The sequence below is a fragment of the Mustela nivalis genome (genome assembly GCF_964662115.1).
Source record: "Mustela nivalis genome assembly, chromosome: 1".
Taxonomy (NCBI): domain Eukaryota; kingdom Metazoa; phylum Chordata; class Mammalia; order Carnivora; family Mustelidae; genus Mustela; species Mustela nivalis.
The window spans coordinates 157,493,613-157,514,781 of NC_139020.1; the positions used below are offsets into that span (position 1 = coordinate 157,493,613).

General features: G+C 45.9%; 1 protein-coding gene across 5 annotated transcripts in view; it reads right to left on the reverse strand.

Moving 5' to 3' along the window:
* ALDH1L1 (aldehyde dehydrogenase 1 family member L1) overlaps positions 1-21,169 on the reverse strand; it is a 136,411-nt gene that overhangs the window by 81,965 nt on the left and 33,277 nt on the right. For 3 of the 5 annotated variants that reach the window (XM_082746178.1, XM_082746177.1, XM_082746174.1), the window contains exons 2-9: positions 18,253-18,404; positions 16,950-17,184; positions 15,947-16,112; positions 14,032-14,133; positions 13,123-13,212; positions 12,028-12,165; positions 9,845-9,970; positions 6,284-6,375 (exon numbers count right to left, since the gene is read on the reverse strand). In XM_082746178.1, the coding sequence (XP_082602304.1) occupies positions 6,284-6,375; positions 9,845-9,970; positions 12,028-12,165; positions 13,123-13,212; positions 14,032-14,133; positions 15,947-16,112; positions 16,950-17,184; positions 18,253-18,379 (1,076 nt within the window). In that variant the 5' untranslated portion in view covers positions 18,380-18,404. Of the gene's footprint in view, positions 1-6,283; positions 6,376-9,844; positions 9,971-12,027; positions 12,166-13,122; positions 13,213-14,031; positions 14,134-15,946; positions 16,113-16,949; positions 17,185-18,252; positions 18,405-20,993; positions 21,077-21,169 lie in introns of those variants that run through there. The other 2 variants (XM_082746175.1, XM_082746176.1) reach the window with 2 other exon arrangements.

Genomic DNA, 21,169 nt, shown 5'->3' on the forward strand with positions numbered 1-21,169 from the left:
TACTGTCCTCACAAGGTTTTTGGAAATCTTAAGCTATTATAAAATAATGTCTTGAAACAAGCAAAAATGGAAACACAAACACTAAATCTTATGGGACACAGAAAAAGCAGTTTGGTGATAAAGGCCAACATTAAGGGGGAAAATAATCCAATAAACAACCAAATTTTACACTACAAGGGACTAGAAAAAGAAAAATAGATGAAGCTCAAAGTTAGCAGGAGAAAGGAAATAACAAAGATCAGAGAAGAAATAAATAAAATAGAGACCAAAACAACAATAACAATAAGATGACAATAGAAATGATCAACAAAACTAGCGCTAAATTTTTGAAAAGATAGACAAAATTGACAAATTTCTAGATGGGCTAACTAAGGAAAAAAGAAAACAGAATCTGATAACATCAGAAAAGAAAGAGGAGACATTATAAATGATACCATACAAACATGAATGATTATAAGAGACTACTATGAACAAGTACACAGCAACAAATTGTATTACCTGGAGGAAATGGATAAATTCCTTGAAACATAATCTACACCCTGAATCATGAAGAAGTAGAAAGTCTGGGGTGTCTGGGTGGCTTAGTTGGTTAAGTGCTTGCCTTCAACTCAGGTCATGATCGCAGGGTCTGGGGATCGAGTCCTGAGTTGGGCTCCCAGCTCTGCAGGGAGTCTCTACTTCTCTCTCTGCCCTTCCTCCCACTCATTCTCTCATTCTCTCTCTCTCTCCCTCTCTCTCTCCCAAATAAATAAATAAAATCTTTTTTAAAAAGAAATTGAAAATCTGAACAGACCAATAATGAGTAAGAAGAGTGAGTCAATAATCAAAAACTTCCCAGAAAAGAAAAGCCCAGGTCCAGATGGTTTCCCTGGTGAATTCTACCAAACATTTAAGGAAGAACTAATGTCAATGCCTCTCAAACTCTCCCAAAAAAACTGAAAAGGAGGGAATATTCTCAAATGCATTTTATGAGGATAAAATTGCTTTGATACCTAAGCTAGATAAGGACACAAGAAAAGAAGATTACAAGCTAATATCCCTGATAAATATAAATGCAAAAATTATTTTTAAAAACTGGCAAACCAAACTTAATGGCACATTAAGGATCATACACCATGACCATGTGGGATTCATCCCTGGGATGCAAGGGTGGTTTGACACCCACAAATCAATAAATGTGACACCGCATCATTAACAGCATGGAATATAAAAATCACATGATTATCTCAATAGGTGCAGGAAAAACATTTGACAAGATTCAACATTTTTTCATAATAAAAATAGTCAACAAACTCAAGAAAAGAAGAAAATTACCTTACACCTTAATATTTTAAAGCCCAGATGTGAAAGCCCATACCTAACATCATAATAGTGAAAGACTGAAAGCTTTCCCTTGGGAAAAAGACAAGGATGCCCATTCCAGCCACTTTCATTCAACATAGTAATGGAAATTCTAGAAAGATCAATTAGATGGGAGGAAGAAAGAAAATAAAGAATAAGAGGCATCAGAATTAGAACGGAAGAAGTAAAATGACCTCTGTTTGTAGATGGCATGCTCTTCTACATAGAAAGCTCTACAAATTTCACCAAAATATTGTTAGAACTAATAAACTAATTCAGTAAAGTTTCAGAAAACAAAATAAACATACAAGAATCAGTTGCATTTCTATACACTAAAAATTAGCAATCTAAAAAGGAGATTAAGAAAATAATGCTACTTACTAACATCAAAAATAATAAAATACTTAGGAAAAACTCTATCAAGGAGATGAAACACCTGTATACTGAAAACTACAAAATACTGAAAGAAAGTGGGGAAGACACAAATAAATGGAAAGATATCCTAAGGTCATGGATTTGAATATTGTTAAAATAATCATACCACCCAAACCTAGTTACAGATTCAATGAAATATTTATCGAAATCTCAATCTTATTTTTTATAGAAATGGACAAAAACAATTCTGAAATTCATATGGAACCACAAAGGACTCTGAATAAACAAAACAATCTTGAAAAGAAGAATAAAGCTCTCTTTCTAATTTTTCTGGGGCATCAGACTTTCTAGTTTCAAAATATATTACAAAGCTATAGTAATTAAAGCAAAGTGGTACTGATATAAAGATGGACATATAGAGGGAACAGAATAGAAAGTCCAGAGATAAACTCTCCCATAGATGAGTAACTGATGTTCAGTAAGGGTGCTGCTAATATACAATGCGAAAAGATCATTTCTTTAACAACTGGTGTTTGGGAAATTGGATATCTAAATGCAAGTGATTGAATTTGGGCCCTTATCTTTTGCCACATTTAAAAATCAACTCAAAATGGATTAAAAACTAATCAAAGACCTGAAATTACAAAACTCCTAGAAGAAAATATAGGGAAATTTTTCATAAAATTGGTTTTAGTGATGATTTCTTGGATATTACATCAAAATCATGGCAACAAAAGCAAAAACAGACAAGTAGAACTGCATTAAATAAAAAACTTCTGCTCAACAAAGGAAACAATCAATAGAGTGATAAGGCAACCTATAGGAAGGGAGAAAATATTTGCAAACAATATATGTAAGGGGTTAATATCCAAAATATGTAAGGAACGCTTACAATTCAACCACAACCCCCCCCAAATAGTCCAATTTAAAATGGGCAAAAGACTTAGACATTTCCCCAAAGACACATACAAATGACCAAAAGGTATATGAAAAGATCCTCAATATTACCAATAATTAGCGACATGAAAGTCAAAACCACAATGAGATATCACCCCACAAGTATGAGGATGGTCTTTTTTTAAGTGCTCAAGAGAAATTTGAACCCTTGTCCACTGATGGTAGGAACGTAAAGTGGTGCCACTACTATGGAATGGACAGCAGTGCTGATACTGCCGAAAACATTAAAAACAGAACTACCAAGGACATCTGGATTACTTGGTTGGAGGAGCATATGACTCTTGATCTCCGGCTTGTGAGTTCAAACCCCACACTGGGTGTAGAGATTACTTATACAAATATAAGTTAGAACTACAATAAGTAGTTCTATCTACTTATGGTAGGTAGTTCTACCTAACTACTATAAATCCCATTTTGGGGTATTTATCCAAAAGAATTTAAATCAGGATCTCAAGCGCAATCCCGTATCTGTTATTTAAAAGAGCCAAAGGCAGAAACAATCTAAAGATCTGCCAACACATGAATAGATAAGGAAAAGGTGGTGTAAGTATACAGTGTTATATTATTCAGTCTTTATGCTATGAAATAAGCCAGCTAAAGAGGGACAAATACTGAATGGTTCCACTCATATAATGTATGTCAAGTAATCAAACTCATAGAAGTAGAGAGTAGAATGATGGTTGCCAGGGGCTGGGCAGAGAGAGAGAAATAGGGAGTTGCTCTTTAATGGGTATAAAATTTCAGTCATGAAAAATAAAAAAACGTTCTGGATATCTGTTGTACACCATTGTACTTACAGTTAACAATACTGGAATATACACTTAAAAATTTGTTAAGAAGGTAGATCTCATATGTGTATTTACCATAATCGAAACAAAAGGATATATGTTCTTAAGTATTCACAAAACAAAAATGAATCAGTTTGGGATGCCTGGGTGGCTCAGTTGGTTAAGCAGCTGCCTTTGGCTCAGGTCATGATCCCAGCGTCCTGGGATCGAGTCCCGCATCGGGCTCCTTGCTCTGCAGGGAGCCTGCTTCTCGGTCTGACTCTGCCTTCCACTCTGTCTGCCTGTGCTCACTCTCGCTCGCTCTCTCTGACAAATAAATAAAATCTTAAAAAAAAAAAATGAATCAGTTTTATCTGCATCCTACAATACACCTCAGCTCAAAAGCTCTAGGCAGCTCTGGCTTGTCCTCAGGACATCATTTTCTCAGGTATCTTAAATTCTTCTTCTGAGCATTATTTTTTAAAAAATTGATTTTATTCTTCATACTGACCACATACATAAATCAGAATGAGTTACAGGAGAACTGTAGTGTCCGAGGCTTCCAAGCACACAGGCCCAGTTCGGGCCTTTTTATATATGTGGTAGGTTATAAAACTGGCTACAATGCTCCACCTTTTCTGTAGTCCCAGCCTTTAGAGCATCTGCCATTAGAACGTGGTGTCCATTTCCTTCCTCCTTGAAGCTGGGCTAACCCCACGACTTGCTTTGGCCAATAAATGCAGTAGATATGATGTGCTCATGTGGACCTTCTGCCTCCTAGGATCTTCTCACCATCATAGGAACAGGTCTGCACTGTAGTGGCCCTCTGAAGGATCCATCCTAGACCAATGAGCCCCCAGCTGACCTGGTAGCTGACTACAAGCACTTAAGTGAGCCCAGCTGACATCAGTCTGGCCTCGATCAAGTGAACCCAGTTCAGACTGCTGACCCACAGAACTGTGAGCTTTAAAAATGGTGGTGTTTTCAGCTACTATGTTTGAGGTGCTTTGTTACACAGCAAAAACTGATACAATACATATCCCCATTCTCATGATCATAGTTGCTTTTCTGAACCAACCCCTTTTAAGATCTTTCCCAGAATCTCCTCCAGGTGCATAGCATGGAATTCCTCCTCAAACTACTATTTACACGAAGCTTTTTATTATAATATCATTAAAATAAAGGAGAGAGGCCTGTTACCAGGATGACTCAGTTCAGTCTCAGGTAGACTTTTTAATTTGGTCAGAGAGAAGCTGCACTCAGCTCACCCCAGAGCAGAAGTGTAAGCCTCTCCTTGGTTTTTTTTTACCCCCAAAGTTCTTGGAAACATGTAAGTCTTCCTTTGCATTCATGGGGGACTGTATTTCACACATCTTAGTTCACCCTGGATCTCTTTTCCTCATCAGTGCACTCCTCTGTTTGGTACTGTCCACTCTACAGATCTACTGAAGGAACCCAAATATGGAGCTCAGCTGAGTGTTTCTCTAACAGTCTTCTGCACACCCTATCAAGAGCACACACTTCCTTAATTTCACACATGAATTTTTCTCTACTTAAGCGAGCTCCACAGAATTTCCTTTGCACCTTCCTGAAGCATAAGAAACCTCTCCACATGTGTGGTACACATCTTTGGTTCTGCCTTCACAACACCCACTTTCCCCCAGCACTGACACTTTCCAAGAGAACAAATTTCTCCTCTCTTTCTAGAGATGTGGGTTGAATGTAGTCCTCTCAGTCCTTGGCTCCAGAGGAGGACACATGACCCAGCCCTAGCCAGTCAGAGCATGCCTCCTCCTGGCCAGCAACTGTTTCTTACTGGGACACATGACTCCATCAGAATCAGTCAAATTCAAGTCTAGGACTTGTGTGGAAACTGCCAGAGACCTACCACCTTTTGACTGGAAATGCTGATAACACAAGAAACTAGAACAGAGCTACTGTGCAGCCATCTTGTCACTATGAAGAGAAATCCCATCCCAAAATGAAGCAACAGGCAGTGACAATGCTAAGGACTTAATTTGAGTCTTTGAGGTGATCAGCCATGCCTAAAGAAACTATCATGGTACTTTTGACTATTGTTCTTTTTTGTCTAAACCAGACTAAACTAAGTTACAGTTGCTTGAAGAAAAGAAGTTCTACTATATCCCACATCCTTCCCTTTATACAAATTAGAACTTACCACTGTTAAATGGAAAACAAGATGGTCCATATGAAGTTGAAGAATGGGTAACCTAGTCTATGGTGACCCCTAACTGCCCATTCCCTTTCCCCAACACCTTGGCTTTCACTGTGAATATTGGAGCTTGTGGCAGTTTTAAGATGGGGCTGCACATTGTTTGACCTTCCTTCCATTGAGGGCTGGGCCTCAGTGCTCCAGCTCTTGCCATCAAATCTGGGCAGCTTGTGACCACTGAGAACAATCAGATCAATGGCAGTGATGACATGTGACCATTCAGGCCTGGTCTGCATCTGCCTTGTTTGCTGGCATCAGTGCACTCAGAGCCATAAGCCACCACCTACAATGACACCAACTCCCAAAGCAGCCACTCTGAGGCTGCAACACACAGGTCCCTAGTCAGTGGTGCCACCTCAGCAGGTGCCAGCCCTCCAGGCCCAATGGCCAGGCATGGCAGTGAAAAGCCACCTTGGAGGAGGATACCCCTGCCTCGCTCTTCTAGATCCTGCCAATTCACCGACCCACCACCATTCAAGGTGATCCCTCAAGGCCTATCCCTGATCCACAGACATAACAAATGGTGGTTGTTCCCTGCCACTCAGTTTTAGTGTGGTTTGTGACACAACCACAGACACCTGGGAACGCACCCCTCCACTCCTGGCCTTACCTCACAACGTCGACTGATGCAGCCCCTGACTTGAAGAAATCCGTGGAATCTTCCACCTCCAGGACATTGGGGAGAATCCGTTTCCAAGCACTCTAAAAAACAGGTGCAATGAGAAAGGGCTCCCAGGGGACCTGAGAGCAGGCACCTTCCAGGTGAGAGCAGACCCTGATATGCATTCGGACTACCTATTGCCAGGCTGGGCTCTCTGTCCATTCCAAAGTGCTGCTGCTCTCAGGAGCCTGACGGTAATGGAGCAACTGCCTCCTTGGGGAAGTAGAAGCCCAAGGAGCTAAACTACTGTCCTCCTGAGCACCTCACCTTGATCCCAACCTCTCTGGGATACCCATACCAGTTCATGGGCAGCAGGAAGACCGGACATGCAGAGCTCAGGATATGGCTGTGGACCAGCTACTCTCAAGCCCACTTCAAGCCCAGCCTCCCCTGGATGCTGTCACCCTAATGAGGTCCCCAGAGTGACATTGGTGTTTGGGTATGTTGCAGTATGGAAGGGAAAGCAAAGTATGGGGTTGGTTTTTAGGATAAAAATGAGGCACACTGATGGGGCTCAGGAGGGCTGGGTCTTGTCATCACTAATAGGCTAGCTGGTTCTATGTTCCTCTGGCCTGGGACCTGCAGAGGGCAGCAGCCAGCCCCATGGATGAGCATGGAAAGGGCAGTGCCAGTGGGTAACACCATCCAGAATTCTAAGAAAACCATCCAGTAGATCAGGCTGGGATAGCTGTTCTCTGGCTGGGTTCCCAGTTGGGCTTCTCAGGACAGGAGAAGATGCCTCACCCTCTAAATTTCAGGCCTGGCTGATCACTGACCCAGATGGAAGTGGGTAGGTCCAATTAGGACCAGCCCCCTGGCACCCTTAACCCAACCTCTCCTTGGCTTTCTCTTTCATTCTTGGAAAGGTGTTGTGATTTGCCCTTCCCATGCTCATTGTGACCATCAGCACCCATGCTGAGCCACTCCCTATCCCCACTTGATTACTGCCTGCCCTAAGGCCTCCATCCGAGCCTTTGCCTACCAGTGATGCCCTTCTCTGAACCCCCGCTCATGTTTAAATCCTGGGAAGCCTCTAAGGCCAACTATTGTGTCACTTCTTCCCTGAAATCTTCACTGACTGCTGTGCTGGCAAAGGCCCTCTTCAGACTCAAGTGGCCTGGGTCCGTGGGTCACCTGATGGTATGTGGGCATACCACCCTATGGTACCTACAAAATGCACTGGCCCTTATCAGATGCATGTGGAAGCTCTGAGAGGCAGAGCACCCCAAAGCCACATTGCCTCACTCAGACCTCAGCTTGGCTCCTGACAAGCCATGGAGATGCAGATAGCCTTTCAGTGCCTATTTCCTCATCTGTGCAAGGAGCTGACAACGGCTGTGGGGGAAGTCTTGCCTGAGGCAGACAGAGCATTTGGTGTACAGAAGGAGCTCAGCAAATGTGGCATTTGTGCCATTGGCAGTGCTCTGCACAGGCTTGGTTCAGGAGGGTGTGAGGTTGGGCTTTTTGCCAAAGGCCTGCCCCAGCCCACAGTGTGCATTTGGTGAGGTCTGCTGAACACAACTGACACCTGCTGCAGCTGCAAGGATGAGCTCTCTTCATCAACACCATCCTGGTGGCCACACAGGGCCACAGCCACCCCACACTGGCCTCTCGTTCCTGGCCATCTCCCCTCCACCCCAGTTACCTCCAGACCAGGCATTGTGAAAGGGCTAGCCCAACTGTGACCAACAGGTGTCATGATATCAATGCTAAGGATGACAGAGGCCATGTGGCAAGCCACACTGCAGTGGAAGCCAGGACTCCAGCCCCACCAGCTGGGCTCCAAGCCCAGGCCAGCCCTCATCTGCTGTGACCCCGCCTCGGGTCTCAGGCTCCTCAGCTGGGAAATGAAGGTAATAATAGCACCTACTTCATGGAGTTGTTACAGTAATTAAACACACTACCATTCCTGAAGTGTCTAGAACATGACATGGGTGCACACTGTGCAAGTATATGCTTCTCCTGACAACCACTAGGCCCCTTGTCAACATTTGTTGAGGTCCTCATAGGTGCTGACTGAATGGACCCTCTCCATCTGTGTTCTCTCTTTGACCACTCACAACACCCACAGGCATGGGGTTTATTCTTCCTAGTGCACAGATGAAGGACACAATTGCAGCAGTTTTTGACTCAGGTTTAACACAACCTTAGCTCACCCCAAGTGCCACTCAACTCGAAGCTGCAGGCCAGTTTGTCCAGCTGGCCCCAGAATCCCCAGCATGCACAGGGCTGGGGCCAGAGCAGTGGTCCTAAGAATATTTTTGAGTGAATAGGCTTCTTTTCTCCCTTCTTTTTTCTTCCTTCCTTTCTTTCTTTCTTTCTTTCTTTCTTTCTTTCTTTCTTTCTCTTCCTTTCTTTCTTTTTCTTTCTTTACAGACATTCAGAATGTTTAGCTTTCTACCACTACCAAGATGCTCAGTGGCCTCTGGAGCAGCACCAGCTCTTAATGTCCCTCCCTTGCTGGGTCCTGTCCCCTGTACTTGTCATTAACACCCACAGTCACCATTGTGGCTGCCAACTGACCCACCTTCACTCACACAGCCTTCCTTTCCCCCAAACTCTCTCCACTCAGCTCTCAGGGCACACCTCTTCTCCTCCTGCCCAGGGGAGCCTGCCTTGATTATTTCTTCTAAAGTCGTCCTTCCCCTCCCCCCACCAAGGATCTTGTCTCCATCACCCTATTATTTTGCTCCTGGCACTTCTCTTTGTCTGAAATTATCTTATTCATGTATGGGTGTTCATTGGTTCTCTTCCCCATGAAAAAGGACACTTCCTGACAACAGGGACACTGCTTATTGTCATATTCCTGGTGTCTGATTTAGCACCTGGCATTTGATAGGAGCTCATGTATTTCTTAAACAAGTCACTGAGTACATGACTGAATGAGTGAATGAGTGGAAATTCATCTAATGCCTTCCATTTAATAAGACTAAATGCCGTCAATACCCTGCCTCCCAAGGAGAGGGAAATGAGTGGGGGGAGCAGGAGGGACCAGGAACAACTCTGGGAAGTGACCTCTGATTCGACTTGTAGTGGAAGGGACTGAGTCTCGGAGAGGGAAGTGCTTTCTGGCATCATGAAAGGCAGCTGGATTAGAGTACAGGTCTGCCTGACTATGATGCCCATGCTGGTCACAGTACAAGATACTCCCCCTCAGGGAGCTTTTCTGGAAGGTTACACTGCACACATTCTTGTCAAAGGGCTATGGACTTGGAACCTGCCTTTGTCATCTATTCCAGGGGCTTATTGCTTCATTTGTCCACCACTGACAAGGCGTGTTAGAAAAGTCAGACCCAGCCAGCCAAATCCCAGTGCCCCAGTGACAAAGGAAGAGAGCAAGGGGACATCAGAAAGCTTCAAGACAGGACAGAACCAACAATGTGCCTGGGGTCAGCACATTATATCCACAAAGGGTGTGCACACCGAACTCCAGGGAGTATGAGTCAAAAAAACACATGTGCAGTGCACAACCTGCACAACCAGACAAAAATCCCTGAAGGGATCTCTTACCCTCACAGCCTCTGCTATGACCAGCTCTTCCTCGGTCAGCTCAAGGGCACTGCTGTCTGCTCCGTTGAAGAACTGGGAGGCTGGGATCATCTTGCCATCCTCTAGCTGGATGTTCTTCACCAGCAGCTGCAAAAAGAAGGCTTCACAGCACCCAAGGTTGGCCTCCTCTCAGGGTGAAGAGCAGTTCCATATGCAGTACTGTGTTGGGCACCCCACACACTTCTCTAACCCTCACCATGAGAAAGGCACAAGATTAATGAGGAAGAGAGACATTCAGAGTGGGCATGCTGGCTATTCTATGGACATGGAGGGAATGGTAGAGCTCACTTCTCCTGGTCACCTACCCCAACCAAGCTCTCACTTCTTTTTAAGTTTAATGATTTTATCATTTCTATAAAAATGTCTACTTATTAGACAAAAATAATTCAAGCATGACTTTGAAAGTCAACCAAAAAAACAACTAATCACCTAATAGACCAGCTCCCAGAAACCCCAGGGAAACATCTGGTGGAGGTCATCAGATGTCCCATGGGGTCTAGAGGTGGGAAGAGGAGCAGACAAGGACATTTGTGTTTGACAAGAGTGGTTTATAGGAATGGCAGACTCTATATACATCCTGACATAACTGGAGCCAAGTTCCCTGCCTGATCTCCACCCTTTTGCCTTTTGGAGATATTCTGGAGCTTTCAGTGAGCTAAAGCCCAGCCAGACCCAGCTAGAAGTTTCTGAAAGATGCTTCAACCAAGGGTCTCTTCCAAGGCTGCTTCCTTTGCTTTGCTGTCCCTGTGGACATCAAGGAAGGTGCAATTGGTACCCCGCATCCAGAGCTCCTCTTGGATGGTGTCCCCATCCTCTAGCTGCTGCATGAGTGTGCCATTAGCAGCCTACATCTGCACCTTCCTCCTCCATGGCTGTTGCTAGATAAACACAGCCACACACAAAAGACCACGGGCTATGCCTTACTGCCAATCCCCTTCCCCAGGGGCAGCAGATACTGAGCATTTAGTGATATGAGCATGCAGCAGATGCAATTCACACTGCAGAGCTTGGGATGAAATAAGGGCTGGAAGACTCCAGAACCCTTGTATCTATGCTTAGCATTGTCCTATGTCCCAGCCTAGCCCTAGGTTATGTGGGATTTTCCATCGATAAACCAGGTACACAAGAACTCCTGTCTCAGATGCTGCTTCCAGGGAACTTGACCCAAGATGGATAGCACCTTTCAACTGCATGTATCAAGCAAGAATACTTAAAACACCCCATCACCATAAATCACAGACACTGAGGGCAGCCTCAGGCCCTCCGATGGCAGGGCACAGTAGGGTAGGTACCCAGAGTGGCTCACACCAATCCCCGGCAAAGCTGCCTACACACCAAGGCAGCCAATGGCTCAACATCCACAGGGTTTGTTGAAATCCCCAAAATGCTTGGAGACCCCCGCCTGTAATCCTTCTCTGTTTCCAGTATATCAAGGTCCAGACCTACCCAACCACTGAAGAGAATAACTATTAGAGGCCAAGAGGTAGGCTTTGGAGCCAGAATTTTAGGGCTTGAATCCCAGCTCTGCCACAAACTCACTTGGTGATGTTAGGAGGGTTATTTAAACCTCTTTGTTTCAGTTTTCTCTTCTGTTAAATAAGTATAATGCCTATCTCATACAGTTGTTGGGAAAATAAAATTTAATTGATATAAATAATTTTAAAATAGCGCCCCAGCACACAGAAGGCACTCCATCAATATTAGCTGTTACTCAGAGTTGCAGAGTCTGCTAACATGAGTCTGGATATGTAGTGTGCCCAGTATGGCTCCAAGGGTTCTTCCCTGTGATGTCCCTGTTCAGAAAGAAGGAAACTGAGGCACAGAGTGACCACACCCCATGGCACCTGGACACTCTGCTGAACTAAAAGGAGGCTCCAAGTTCAGGGCCCCCGGGACAGGGCCTCTCCGATTCCAATACCCTCATAGGGCTCCAGTACCCTCTGGCTGAGGAGCCTGGTCAGGAAAAACAAGGAAGGGGCCAGACTTCCCAGGACAGGGAAGTACAAGCATTGTGTTTTCTTGCAGACTCCTGGAGTCTGCAGTCTCATTTTCCCATTTTCTCTAGAGCAGCCTGGGGTCTAACTGCCAGACCTGAGCCCCGGGAGCCTACAGTACAAACATGTGACTGAAAGCAGCACCATTACCATTTTGTCATCATTCCCAAAAAGGAGGAGTCCCGCTTTGGTAACTATCCCCGGCCGATGGGCTCCTGGGATGGGCAAATTTTCTCCCTCAGGCACCAAACCTGTAGTGTTTAGTGTTGAGTTGAAGAAAGTCAGCTTCTGTGGAGGACAGGAAAACCAGAAGATGGTGGATGAAAGAGGTTCCCATTGCTGGCAACCCAGGCTAGTCTGAGTGGGGTTAAGGGGATGAAGAGGGGCTGGGTGGGGCCAGGGAGAGAAAGGAGGGGGCCAGGGCAGCCACATGACAAGACCTGCAACCCCAAGGATTCTCCCTCTAGGGGCACTAACAAGATCTAGAGGAGGTTTGGAGGCCTCAGGGAGCTCTCAAGCCCTGGATGCCCCTTAGTCCCTATATATTATCCCTTGGCCTCAGTCCTCAGGTGGACAGGCATCAGGAGAAATCTGCTCAAGGCATCACAGAGTGCCCTGGGGATGCCACCAAGCTCTGGTCACTTTGCAAAGAATCTTGTGGTGATGAGGGCAGGAGACAGACTCCTGGAAAAAGGCTGGGCTGCTGGGCAGCAGTCAGGGGTTTGGATAGTCCGAGGCTTTGTGGAGGACAGGACTGCCCTGTGGGGAACAGACAAAGGTTCCTGCTTACAATCATGACAATACCTCTCAACGCCTCTCGAGAGCCTGTGAGCCCTAGAGCTCACTATCTTCAGCATGTGAAGAATGCCTGCTGCTGAATCCCTGGCCTAACTAAGCAGGCTGCCCTTCCCCACTGGGGCCAAGTCAAAGTCGGAGCTGGACTTGGAATCCCTTTGATTCCATGGTGGGATTCAGAATATTTTACAAGCAATACAGCTGGAGCTTAGAGTTGCTATAGGACCCTGGAGGCCTTAAGCTACGCTGGACCTTTATCCTTCAGCCACCAGATGGTGGACAGGTCTCATGGTTCTGGGAGGAGGGCGGCTGAGGTGACTGAGGGTACTTGGGTGGGGCTGGGGTTCAGGGCAGTTTATTTGCCAACCAGTTCAAACGTATTTTGATAGTTTTGCAGCCAGCAGGGCACACCAGTTCATCTAGCCCAATCCCAGCCATGCACAAACATACCTGCCCACAGGCCTCTGTCCAGGCACCTGGCACCTTGTCATTCCCTCGGATCCAGTTATGAATGGCCTCTGCTGGCTGCTCCCAGTTGATCTATGGGGCAAGATGTGTGTGCTCAGCCAGTCTCTTCTGTACTCCTTGGTCATACCCTGCCATTCCCCCATCCTCCCCCAACCCCTCAACTCCAGGACACCTCCTACCCCACCTGTGCTTTGATGACCTTAACTAGGTGGAGGTCTGGGGAGGAAAGTGGGAAGTCTGGTTTCCTATTGGACATTTGGGTCTGAGCCCCTGAGCTGGGACAGGCCTCTCCCAGTTCTGGGTGTTCTCTGACACCAGTCTTTCACTAGTTGTGTAAATTTCGGGATGACTAGGAAAGATAGCATTCTCTTAAGATGGCCACAGCCTTAAACAGCCTCCCCAGCACAAAGTGCAATCTCATCCCACAGGCATCCTCCCACCCCTGACAGCTTCTCCTCACCTGCAGGGCTCACACAGATCCCTATGCACCCCATAAGGCCTGAGCAGAAGTACAACCCATAGGTCTCCCCCACACCCCCAAGGCTGTAATAGCTCCAAGAAACTGAATTACCTCTCATACCCCATCTTAGAGACTTCCAGCCCTATGGCTGATTTTTTACACACTGCCCCACCCCAGCTCTTTTCCCTGGTGTCCCTGCCTGCCCATTCTTCCCTAAGAGGAACAGAGAAGAACCCAGAACACACCCTGCTCCCTGCCTGTCCAGGTGCCACATGAACTTTCCTCATGTGTTTCCTGCTTTGGCTGATCTCTTTCCAGGCCTTAAGCAATTACAACTTGGCCATTCAGTCTGAACCCCAGCTTCGCCGAACACCCTCTGCATCCCAGACCATGCACTGGCAAGCTCAGGGTGGGCAGGGCCCTGCACTCACCTTGGCTGTTTCCTTCTTCTGAATGCCCTCATAGGTGGCTCCTTCCTCAGGCTGAGGGAGTCTGGGGGCTTTGCCTTCTGCGATCAGCCGCACAGCCTGCACCTGGGGAGGCCAGGTCAGTTGGCATTACCAGCATTACGACCCTCCCCTTACTCCCAGCCCCTGGCTTCACCACGGGCCTGGATTCAACCCGACATTGACCGGACTTGTCTAGCCCCACACCTGGTACACAATGGGCACCCAAGGAATATCCATCATAGGAACAGGTACAGTTAGCCTGAATCTAATTCCAATCTGAATGGGTACAAAATCCACTCTCTCACTACAGACAGTTTTAGAAGATTATATAGAAGATCTTGTACCTTCTGAGTTCTCAGAAGAAGTCTATATAAACTACAGGGCCCTTTAGAGGTGTAACAAACACAGATTCCCATGGTTTCATTTAAAACCTTCACTGTCTTTTAAGGAGAATAGATCCTGAGCCCCATGATATGTTTGGAAGTCCGAGATTAAGTGTTTCTGTTAAGGAAAGGGGAAGGTTGTGGAAAAAGGAATCAGGGAAGTGGGGAGGATAGGCAGAGAGCCTGGGTCCATCCTGAAGGGGTCCTGGGGGGACAGCCCCAGAGCTGCCCAAATCAAGAAGTGATGAATCTCAGAAACGTCTAAAGCAGGACTGCCCTCCAGAATGTTGTTCAGTGGTGGATACAGTCCAATACAATGGCTATCGGCCACGTATAGTTCCTGTCCTGGGGACCTGAAAGCTAGCTAGTGGGACTGAGGAATTCAATTTTTAATTAAAATCCAATTTAATTAATTTAATAGCTGCATGTGACTAGCAGCTGCCATATTGGACAGTGTAGCCCCAAAGGATGTTTTTAGTTGTTTCCTGTGGGATATGCCATGTAACCCTCTTCTCTGTCTCTCATATCAAATCTCCAGCAAATCCACTTTGTTCACTACTTCTATGAGTAGGTGGATTCCATGGGAGAGAATACAAGAGGCATCTTGTTTGATACAATGTGAAAAATAAAAGGTGGCTGGCAAGAAGCAGGAGCAGAGGGAAGGGGATGGTTGACATAGGGGCAGCAGTGAACAATCTTAGTCATTGTGATGCTTATTGCTACCTCCAAACAGGGAACGCTCTCCTCTGAGACATGACCTCCTGTCTGACCCCTGCCTGTTGCTGGTATCAATGGGAAGCTCAAGTGTGTCTGCTTTGGGCCAACCCTACCTGGCCTCCTTGGGCTCACCATCAGTAGCCCCACGGACACATCAGTCCCTATGGAGTCAGGCCTCACAGGACCTGCCTGCCGTGCCAACCACAACTGTCTGACTTCAGTCCTTTTTGTCTATCTTGCTCTGATGACAGAACCCCTTCTTCTGCAGACAACTCAACCTGCATGACTAAAGTTGGCCTTCTCTGATTTTTCATTCAAGAATTCTGTGAGAAAAGGAGTTTTTCTTCCTTTGGAATCAAGAGGTATAACCCTTGAGCCACCAGCAACTGCCTTTTCTCCCATTTGATGGCACCCCACCTGAAGATGAAGATAATTCAACAGAAAAACAGAATCAGTAAGGGGACAGAGATATAAAATCCTATGACATGGCTTATGCTTCTGGACTCAGCCATGCTTGACACCACACTTGCCTCTTGTCTTCCATATTAAATGGGTCAAAAATGTTCCCTTCTTGGATAAGCTTTCTGAATTGGGTTCTGTCAGTTGCCTAACACTGCCAAGAGTCTTGCCTAACATAATACACTGTATGTCCTAATCTTGCCTCTTTGAGACCCTGAAATGAGAGCTCTCTCCCTCCAGCATCCTCGAATTGAGGAGCAGCCTGGTGGGGGCTGGCCTAGAAAGGGCACCAAGAACAGGGAGGCTCACATGTGGTGTGGCCAGCTCCCAGCACTTACCATCCCTTTGATGCCTTCAGGGAAGAGGAAGCGGTTGTACAGAGTGCTCACGGTGTCATCCGGGAGGATCTCACACTCCTTTTGGAGCAGAAGGTCCCCAGTGTCCAAACCATCATCTGCCCAGAAGATGGTAAACCCCCCTTTCTTGTCTCCATGAATGAGGGTCCTGGGGAGCAAAAGTATGAGAGCCTGAGTCCAGGAGGAAGGACCAAGGGAGAAGGGCAGACTGGGGGCAGCTCCTGGGGCCTCTGGTCACCCTCCAACAACCTCCTCCATGCCCCACCCCTAAGGGAACTGATACCTGTTCAGGTGAGACCTGGAAAGAGAAGGCATTTACCGACACCAACCACTTGTTAGGTGTTGTGGTAAAAGCCCTATATGCCTGATGTGACATAATACCCCAACAGTTGTCACAGGCATTATATGCCCCTTTTACAGATAAGGAAACTGAGGCCCAGATAAGTGATGTAACCAGAGGTCAGGGAGCCTGAATCCCTGTCTGACTAGAAACGTACTCTCTTCCCAGCTTGGATATCTCCCCTTGCTGATCACCCAACTGAACTGCAGTACCCATCAGTCACATCATCCCATTTATTGTCTTCTGAGTGCTTCTCAAGTCCAACTGTCTTCTTCAGGTGACCCTTACTTCATCTCTACCCTTTCCAAGGGGGATGCAACGGTGTGGGTTAATGTAGGCCTCTGGTCCCATGACCTGAGTTGGTGACCTTGTGTGAACACCTTAACCAGCTCTGTCCCAGTGACCCTCCTACAGGATAGGAACACTGAAGTGCTCACTTCCCAGTTTCCTGGGGAAGCACAGAGCACTTGATAAGGCCAGTCCCTAGTTCTCTCTGGCACTCCTGATTACCCGTCAAACCTCACCAGTCAGCTGTGTGGATGCCGTCTGTCAGCATCTGACAGGATGCGGCTCTTCATGATGCCTGCTCTGTGCTAGGGTAGGATGACTTCTTGGGCAGAGGGGGGTGTTTTCGCTCTGTCTCACCAGTTGATGGCCGAGGCCCCTCGGTGCCGGGGGAGCAGACTCGGGTGGTAGATGATGGAGCCATGGTGGGGGGCATTGATAACCTCCATAGGGATGAACTGGCTGCAGAAGGGCAGGACGTTGAGCTCGGCACCCAAAGCCTGGTACTTCGCCACCACATCAGGAAGGGTCTGTCCTTTTACCCGCCAGCGGGAGAGCTTGAACACTGGTACTCCATCCTTCTCGGCTTCCAGGCCTATGGAGCAGCAGGTGAGAAACCGGCCCCTCCCTGCGTGCACCCACCCACAGCCACTGCCGCCTTCCCAACAGAGTGACTCCTGCATCTTCTCTCCCAGCCTGTCCCTCCTATCCTTCCCCACCACACAGCGAAGCTCCACTGGGCAGCACAGAAGGGATAGCACCGAGGGGATAGCACTGGCCAAGGGTAAGGGCTGAGGGCAGGGCTCAGGCTATGGTGAGGTCAGGCTATATCACAGGTCACACTGGGGTCAAGTCTGAGACTGATGCCTGGTTAGCATCACAGTGGTGCTGGACCTGGGTCCAAGGGTCAGCTGTGCTTCTCAGTCTAGCGAGATTCATTATCCCTATGAACCATGTCCCTGTTCTTGGCCAGCCCCACAAGGCTCTTTTCTCAATCTGGCCTTCCGTTTTTAACCTCTGCTCTATATTCTGCATCCATCTGGCCTCTGAAGGACCTGAGTGTCCCTGTCTGTACATTTGAGCTGAGGCCCTTGCATCCCGAAGTGCTGCTGAGGCTCCCAGTCTAGAGGCTAGTGATTCTTAAACTATGCATCTCATAGAGCTAGATGCATCAGCATCACCTGGGAACTTGTTAGAAATGCAAATTCTCAGACTCAACCCCACCCTTTTGGACAGAAACTCCCAGGGAAGGGCTTAGCACTTTGCATAGCAGGCACTCCCACTGATGGAGATACCCTGAACATTCATATTTGGGAACAGTGACCTGCGGTACCTCCCACCTGGCAGCAGCCCTTCCAGAGCCTGGTGCTGGGGTCAGAGAAGCCTGAAATTGTCAGACAGTAGGACCCTGGGGGCAGACTGGGCTTCTCCCTGACCCTTCTCTAGGACACAAGCCCCACCCCATGATCAGTTGGGGAAGGGGTCTCTATTTTGTTCCAGAAAAGCCAGGCAGCTGGTTGGCACCTGAACAGGATTCAAGGTGGGCCATGTAGGGCTGCCTCTAGCCAGGGATGTCCATGACCACCACAAGACTTCTGCTCCTGCCCATAGCTACCTGCCTGCCTGGGCATCCCCTTTCCCTATTCCTGGCCCACCCACTCACCGAGGGGATCAGCCTTCCCATCCTTGTCTGGGACAGTGAATACACCCACGACCTCATGGCCCTCCTTTCTGAGGTGGCAGTAAACTTCCTGGCCGAACAAGCTTTGCCCAATCACTGCGATCTTCATGGCAGAAGGGATGGGTCAGAAGGATCTGCAGATGGAATAAAAACCACAGTGTTAGACATAGTGCTGTAACAGGATGCTCAGGGAGCTAGCCCTAGTCCACGTGGACAACTGCACAGCACCTTGTCCACCCTGCCCACCTCCACCACTTAAGGTCACCTCTGGGGCTCCCTGAGCATCAGACATCTGCAGAGAGCTGCTACTGTGAAGGGCCAGAGGAGAAACTTTTGCAAGGGAGGGATTTTATATGCCACAGTGGGTGATTTGAATGGAGATTATAGAATTAGGGATTACTCCTTGAAATCCTCTAAATTGGTGTGGAACACTGGGAGGCAAGTCCTCTGAGATGTATTTAAACATATTTCTGTAGCTAACCAGTTCTGTGACCTGGTTACATCAAGTCTGTTTTCTCAGATGCTAAGTTCCTCGAATAGCTTTCAGCCTGCTCATTGGGCTTATTTCCCTGAGCCAGAAAGCAGCAAGGACACCTGGGCCTGAGGGTCTGCTTATCTCCACCTCAAAGAAAAGAATGCTTGGGTGGATAGGCCCTGAGGACTGAAGGTGGGGTCAGGGGGAATGAAATGGGGTGCTACTGAGCTGGCCAAGTAGAAGGAAGATATGTGAAATAATGAGTAGTTACATCATGCAATTGTCTCCAAAGTTTGATCATTCAATCCGCATGCTCATATCTGTAACACCTATTTTTCATTTGATGTATTTCTTTAAGTTATCCATTTGTAAAAATATACATGTGTTTTTGGAAAATGTGATTGACATATTAACATGCTTCATACATACAGAAAAGTGCGAAATTATAGGTATGTAGATCAATGAATTTCATAAACTAAGCACACCTCTATAATCGGCACTCAGAGAAAGAAACACTCCAGCAGCTCCCATATATATATGTTTGTATTTATAAAAATAGAATCATGCAGTAATGTAATGTTCTGTGGATTTTTCCCACTCAACATTATGCACATTGTTGCATGTAGTTGTATTGTGCTCATTCTCACTGCTGCATGGTATTTCACTGTTGTGAATGTGAATAAATACATTTATTCATCCATTCTACCACTGATGGACATTTGGTAGTTTCCAGTTTGAGGTTATTATGATAAGGATGCTATCAAGATTTGGGCATATGATTCTTACTGTGTATAGACACATATTTCTGTTGGGCAAATTCCATTCCTACGAGTGGAATTTTGGGGTCAGAGGCATGAAAATGTTCAGCTTTAACAGATTCTGTTAAACTATGCATCCAAAGTGGTTGTACCAATTCCCATGCCCATGTGTTTGGTATAGGGGCTTTGTGTCTTTTTCCTTTCATCTATTTTGCTAACGTGAAATATAGCCATGTCATTGGGCTTTCATTTGCAATTCCTTGATGACTATTGAAACTGAGCACCTTTTCCTATGTTTATTGGCCACATGAACATCTGTTTGTGGGAGCTGCCTCTTTAAGACTTTTGGGTTTTTTGGTTTGTTTGTTTGTTGTTGTTGTTTTCAATCAGGTGGCCTTTTACTTACTGGTTTGCAGCAAAAGAGGGGTTTTGTTTTGTTTGTTTGTTTGTTTTGATTTTGTTTTTTAATAATCTGGACTATCGATCCTCTGTCATACATATTGATGAAACATAACTTCAATTCTGTGGCTTGATTTTTTTCACTGTCTAATGTGTGTTTTAATGAACCCAAGATCTTAAACTTAACATAGTATACTCATTAAAATTTCCCTTTATGTTTAGTGGTTTTTATAATCTATTTAAGAAATTGTTGCCTATGCCAGTTCATGAAGATGTCCTCTCTGTCTTCTAAAATCTTCATTGACAAAAGAGCAAAGTCAACAAAATGAAGCAAAAATAGTTTTTCAACAAATGGTGCTGGAACAACTGAGCATCCACATGCAAAAATGTTAATCTAAACACAGACATTACTCCCTTTACAAAAAAAAATGTTTTTAAAGATTTTATTTATGTATTTGACAGAGATCACAGGAAGGCAGAGAGGCAGGCAGAGAGAGAGGAGGAAGCAGGCCCCCACTAAGCAGAGAACCCGATGTGGGGCTCGATCCCAGGACCACAGGATCATGACCTGAGCCAAAGGCAGAGGCTTTAACCCACTCAGCCACACGGATGCCCCTCCCTTGACAAAAATTTACTCAAAATACATCACAAACCTAAATGTGAAATGCAATATTACACCTCCTAGAAGATAACATAGGAGAAAATTTAATGACCTTCAGTATGCACTGACTTTTTAGATATAACATCAAAGTACAATTCATGAAAGAAAAAATTGTTAAGCTGGACTTCATTAAGATTAAAAGCTTCCATTCTGCAAAACATTGTCCGCAGAATGAGGAGGCAAGCCACAGACTGGGAGAAAACATTTGCAAAAGATACGCTGATAAAGGACTGTTACCAAAATATACAAAAAACTCTGAAGACTTAACAATTACAAAACAAATCACCTCAATAAAATGTAGGCTGAATTCCTAAAGAGACACCTCACCAGACAAGATATACAGATGACAAGTATATGAAAAGACGCTCCACATAATACATAATCAGGCAAATTCAGTTTAAAAGAATAAAGGGATATTACTACTACATACCTATTAGAATGACCAAAATCTGGAACACTGATAATATCAAGTGCTAGTAAGAACGTGGAGCAACAGGAATTCTCATACATTGCTGATGGGATGCAAAATGACATGGTCACTTCGGGAGACATTTGGCAGTTTCTTATGAATGAAACACATTGTTACGGTACAATCCAACAATCATA